This window comes from Orycteropus afer, unplaced genomic scaffold (assembly GCF_000298275.1).
Source record: "Orycteropus afer afer isolate SDZICR_OR568_19922 unplaced genomic scaffold, OryAfe1.0 scaffold00101, whole genome shotgun sequence".
In the NCBI taxonomy this organism is placed as follows: Eukaryota; Metazoa; Chordata; class Mammalia; order Tubulidentata; family Orycteropodidae; genus Orycteropus; species Orycteropus afer.
In genome coordinates, this window is record NW_006921688.1 from 3,182,997 (window position 1) to 3,189,153 (window position 6,157).

The 6,157-nt window shown below is 42.9% G+C and overlaps 1 protein-coding gene across 1 annotated transcript in view; it reads left to right on the forward strand.

Moving 5' to 3' along the window:
• The window catches only part of SASH1 (SAM and SH3 domain containing 1), a 236,154-nt gene that overhangs the window by 218,950 nt on the left and 11,047 nt on the right, over positions 1 to 6,157 (forward strand). The window contains exon 17 of the mRNA XM_007943220.2: positions 3,781 to 3,894. Within this exon, the coding sequence (XP_007941411.1) occupies positions 3,781 to 3,894 (114 nt within the window). The remainder of the gene's footprint in view (positions 1 to 3,780; positions 3,895 to 6,157) is intronic.

The window sequence follows — 6,157 nt, forward strand, 5'->3', positions numbered from 1 at the left end:
GCAGTTCATTACCTTTTGTTTAAGAAGTTCTCCCTGTAAGTAATGGGTAACACCATAGGTGTCTGTCAGAATACCTGGACACTGGAAAGATGCAGATAGTTACCAAGATCTCAGAAGATAGGTGAAACCTCTTGAAAGTTCTCTAGCCCAGTCTCCCACTGAGATCAAAGAGCACACCACCAGCATTGCCTGGCAGTTGGATCTAGTCAGCCTCTCTCACACATCCTGCACAGGAATGACAGCCTTCCATACAGTATTCCACGGGGAAGAGATGCCAGCTACCAGATAGCCCTTCCATACATCAAGCCCAAACCCACACTGTCTGAGGCCTGCCAAATGAAACATCCCTTTTGAAAAATGAATTTTTGGAAGAATTTTAATAAAGAATGATTTCAAATATGCAGAAAAAATACAGAGAAAAAGAAAACAAAAACCCGTGTTTCCATTTCCTAAATCCAGTAAGAGGTAACATTTTGCCATATTTGCTTCAATTGTTATCTTTTTTTAAAGATAAATGTTGTAAGACTGAACAATCCTGCTATCCAGGAGCCCCATCCCCTTTCTTTCTTACTTCCTGAATTAATTGCTCTCCAGAAAATAGAGTGGGTGTCCTTACACACAACTACCCTTTCATTTCTTTATTTATTTAATTTTATTGTGGTGAAATACATAAAACATTGTCTACCTCAGCAATTTTCACATTGACATCTTAGTGACATTAATTACATCTGCCATGTTATGTGATCACCACCACTAACCATTCCCAAATTCTTTCATCACTCTGAACAGAATCTTGGTGTCCCTTAAGAAATGACTCCTCATTTCTCAGTCCCACCCGCCTCTGGTGACCACCAATCAGCTGTGGTCTCTGCGTTTGCCTCTTCTAAGTATTTCATATAAGTGGAATCATGCAATGTTTGACTTTTTGTGTCTGACTTATATCACCCAGCATGTTTCCAAGGGTCATCCATATCCTATCATGGATACAATCTCCCTTTTGATGTTTGAAGATTTCCTCAGTATCTTAGCATCTTCTTCTTCTGTTGTGTGTGTGCATGTGTGCACGCGCACACATGCGTGTGTGTGTGGCCCCTCAGGCACAGATGCTGGTCGTGTCCAAATGGATTTTCAGCCCTACCCATCTGCCTTCCTTATTTGACTGCAAGAGTTACCATTGTGCCAGCTTGTCCATTCTTTCTTGACCTTTGTACCCTGGCATTGATGCTAATAAGTATAGGGAAAAGGATATGGACTTGATTCTGTAAGAGGCACCCCATCTCTTCTTGTAAGTGAGGGCAACTTACCTTGTGTATTGCTGGATTTAGTTTTAGGGAACTTTGCAGAAGTCAATAGTTGGGTTTCTCCTAATGGCTGCTGATTAGCTCCTTCTGGGAGACAGGGACTCTGGCCCCTGGACATTTGCCTCATGATTTTATTAATTGAACTGTGGGTTTCAGGACATGCAAAGGATCCCTTTCTTTCTCATCATCACTTCAGGTATCTTGCTATGTCTTGTGAGGCTGAAATCTCCGAAGCTGCAGACACAGTATGTGTTTTCATCCAGGGGAACATTTTCATTTTGTTCCCATTGGTCAGCACTTTGGAGGCTGTTTTGGCCACAGCAGTACGCTGAATGTTTGTCTCCAGGGACAAACTATATCAATTCTTCTTCCTGGCATGTAACTGATAGCTCAAGGCCCTCATTTTATAAGTATCATTTTCTTAAATAACATGGTAGGCTAGAACAAAGGCCACCTCAAATCCACAGACTTCCACACAATGAGAACATCACTCTAGAATGTTCTACTTTACGTATGTGTGTGCGTGTGTGTGTAGTGAGTACTATTTTCTCTTGTGCTTCCAACTAGTTAATTTTTCATGAATCATTTTAAAAGACTGTTGTTGTTATGTGCCATCGAGTTGGCCCCGACTCATACCGACCCCCCTTGGGTTTCTGAGGCAGTATCACTACGGAAGTAGATTGCCCAACCTTCCTTCCGAGGAGTGGCTGGTGGGTTTGAACCACTAGCCTTCTGGTTAGCAGTCAAGTGCCTTAGGCACTATGCTACCAGAGATAGCACTTCATAATTTGACGTTCTCGTTTAAGGACTTATTTTATAATGATGTGTTATAAAACACTTTCCATGGAAGAAATACAAACAGAAAATGGCCAGTGGTCAACAATAACAGCTGGGGCAGATGTGGAAGGCAGCGCTCTGCCCGAGAAAAAGCATCAGATTTTTCATTTATTGACTTCTTTGGAAGGGGAATGGCAGGGGAGGGGTGAAGAAAAAGGAAAATAAATTAAAACCATTCATTATGCGACTGGTTATTTTCTTTTAGAAAATGTTTTCTTGGTTTCTGTTTTACGTGACCAAGCACTTACTCTGCATAATAATGCAGAGAAGTTCTGTGTATAGCCACCACGTCCCATGTACCCTCTGTACAACATGTACAATGATCTGGTGGGATCCTGAAGACGCACATGACCCTGCACGTAACTTCCTCCAAGCCAACTTGCACACCACAGAAACATCTGACTCTTCTCTTTAAAAGGGTTTTTTAGAATAAGGACATACAACCTTCAGTCATCTACCTTCAGAGTGTCCATTACTGCTTTCAAGTTTTTTTAAAAAACAGTTGCCATTGAGTCAGGTCCACCTCATGGTGACCCCATGTGGGTCAGAGTGGAACTGTGCTCTGTACGATTTTCAGAGGCTGATTTTGGATTCCCCAGGCCCTTTTTCTGAGGTGCTTCTGGGTGGACTCGAGCCTCCAACCTTTTAGTTAGCAGCCAAGGGCTTAACCATTTGCAGTACCCATTGTTTTTGTTGTTGGCTACCATCAAGTTGATTCCAACTCAGAGTAGACCTGCCCCATAGGGTTTTCCTGGCTGTAATATTTAGGGGAACAAATGGTCAAGTCTTTCTCCCCCAGAGCCGCTGGGTAGGTTTGAACTGACAGCCTTTCCGTTGGCAGCCAAGCACTTAACTGTTGCTCCCTGGGGCTCTTGATTTCAAATTAGAAGGAGATTTTTTTGGCTTTCCCTGTCTTTGAATGCAAGGAATAGAGATGCTGACCTAAATCAAAGAGAGTGAGCCTGGCAAAAAGCACAGAAAACCCTCTAAGACATTCCAGACAGCAATAGCAAACGTCTGCCACTGTCTCCTCTTTGGTTCTGAAGGCTATGTCTCCTCTTGCCAGCCATCCCCTGCTGAGGTAATGCAGGAGTCAGTATGTGTCTGCAAGGGCTAAGACTGATCTTCAGTGCTGATAAATATTGACATTTCATGACACTTAATTTTTACATTTGTTCTCAAATTGGAAAGCTGGTAATGTCAATAATGGAAACACGTCTTGATCTTTGAAAATCACTGGGCCTAATACCACCTTCTACAAGGGACATCTGTTAACTGTTTGCTTTACTCGATGTTGATGTCACTCAGAAAAGACAGTGATGGTCAAGTACGTTGAGTGTCCCTTCTTTCTGATGAACCCTGAGTCCAGAGCCATTCTCGTTTGGGTACCTTAAAAGGCATCAGTGTGTTCCAACTATATACTTTGCAAAGCTATCTTTATATAATACTTTATTTGAAACAAAAATGTTACAACTTCATTTGTTCATTTTGATCACATATGCGTAAAATAACTTGATCTCTTTCAAAAGCCCAAGGCTTAAGAAAGCATGGTGATGGAAGGTTAAAATCAGGATTTGGTTGACCTTGAATCTCTGCTTTTCACTCCCCTTATGGTTCCGTGCTGTTTGTTCACCTTCTCTAGGTAACAGTGACCAGTCAGGATCCCAGGAGAAGCTGCTTGTCGACAGCCAGGGCCTGAGCGGATGCTCCCCACGGGACTCGGGATGCTACGAGAGCAGCGAGAACCTGGAAAATGGTAATGTCGGCACAGGTCGTCACGAATGTGTCTTCAAATCCGAGCCAGTTTGTTTATCTCCTGACATCTGTGCTTTGGCTGATGACTCTCTTCCTTCCTTGGCTTGAGCCATGGCTTCTGGGGATACTGGTTGGAGGGAGGGTATTTTGGTTTTCTAGTGCCACTCTAACGAAAAATAGCACAGGTGGGTGACTTGGACAGACAGGGATCTACTCTCTTACAGTTTGGGAGGCTAGAAGTCCGAGTTCACAGTGCCAGGCTCTAGGGGCTGGGTGAAGGCCAACCTTGGGCTTCAGCTCTGCCTCTTGTTCTTGGCCCACTGAAGCTGGGGGCATTTCTTAACTCAGGCAGCTGCTGTCTAGTGAGGCTGACAAGCCCAAGGTCGACATAAAATGGCACAGTCCAGAGATTATCAAGCAATGCAGCAGGCCACTAGTTCAAGCCCAGAAATAGTCCCAAGATTGGCAGAGAACATGGCAGGCCACTCACTGATGACTCAGCCAAATGCAGGATCCAGATGTGCTGAGAGGCTCCGAGACCTTCCTCAAGACTTCTCCTTATGTACTGGAAGCAGCCCACATCCCTAAGGCAGCTACTCAGCTGCTCCAGTAGATTCCACCACGGAGTTGATGACCAGTCTTCTCATGAGCAACAACTGTATCATCCAGCTGCCCAGCCACTCATAACCAGGCCTGGCCAAGTTGACACATAATCTTAACTATCACAGAGGGGAAATCTTCCAGGAATATTGATGTTTAATTGAGATATTTAAGGAGAAGGGACATCCCTTCTAGGCAACTGATGTCTTCTGAGTGAAATATGTACAGTCATCTTTCACCACAGTCCTCCTTCCATCCTACTTAGCCTGTAAATGAAAGAATTTGAGACTGAACTGTATATCAAAGGAGAGGACCCTATACAGTGCAGTAGTCCCGAAGAAACTCAAAAGTCTCAGCCCCCAGTGCAGATCACGAAAAGAGCCAGGGATTTAGAAGGAGGAAGCTTGGCATTTGGACCCTGAATACGGCACTTCCAAGCTGAAGACTTTCATTAAATTATTCCATATCTCTGAGCCCTCTTACATCTGAAAGAAATAATATAAATTTCTCATTTATAGATTGTTCTAAGAAGTAAACAAGGAAATAACTATGTTAATAATTCCTAGCATTTATTAAATGAACACTCGGGCTCAGAAAGGTTAAATAATAACCGTAAGCCCTTGTTCGTTTCATTTGGATCATGTTTCTCACCAGTCTGGCTCATGGTGAACTCTCAATCACTGGCAATCTTTTGTTGTTGTTGTTAAGAGGTGCGGTCGAGTCAGTTTTTACTCTAGCAACCTCACATATAACAGAATGAAACACTGCCTCGTTCTGTGTCATGCTCACAGTCATGACTACAGTTGAGCTCACTGTTGGAGCCACTGTGTCCGTCCATCTCATTGAGGGTCTTCCTCTTTTTGTTGACTCTCTACTTACCAAGCATGAAGTCCTTTTCCAGGGATTGGTTGCTCCTAATAACATGTCCAGAGTAAGACGAGGTCTCGTTTCTAAAGAGCATTCTAGCTATACTTCTTCCAAGACAGATGTGTTTTTTCTTCTGGCAGTCCCTGGTATATTCAGTATTCTTTGCCAACACCGTAATTCAAACACATCAACTCTTCTTAGCTCTTCCTTATTCATTGTCCAGCTTTTGTATGCATAGGAGGCAGTTTTACTTGAATCTACAATGAATGCCTGTGGAAGCAGCAGTCAAAAAATCAAATGACATACTGTATTGGGCAAATCTGCAAAAGACCTCTTTTAAGAGTTTAAAAGCAAATAGGTCATTTTGAAGACTAAGGTGCACCTGACCCAAGCCATGGTGTTTTCAGCCACCTCATAGGCATGTGAAAACTGGACCACAAAAAAGGAAGACTGAAGACTGTATTTTAGATCTTAGTCTCAAACCCCATAAGCATTTTCAACTCATTATACATCATCCAGTGGCATCTGTTTTGTTAATTTTAAGTAAGAAAGGATTTGTTGCAATTAAATAACTATTTAGGTTGAAATATGTAGACCATTTTTAAACAAGGAAGAAAGCTATGTGAACCACAGAAGGCTGCTTTACCCAGCTGCTTGTTTATTCATTCTGATAACACGAGAATATTCCAGGGCAGGGGCTGTTGTTTATGTGCTCCTATTTCAATGTGAGGATTTGGAGGAGCCCCTACTGAGAACATGATGCCAAATGGAGGTCTGGTTCCCTTGGTGATGTCATT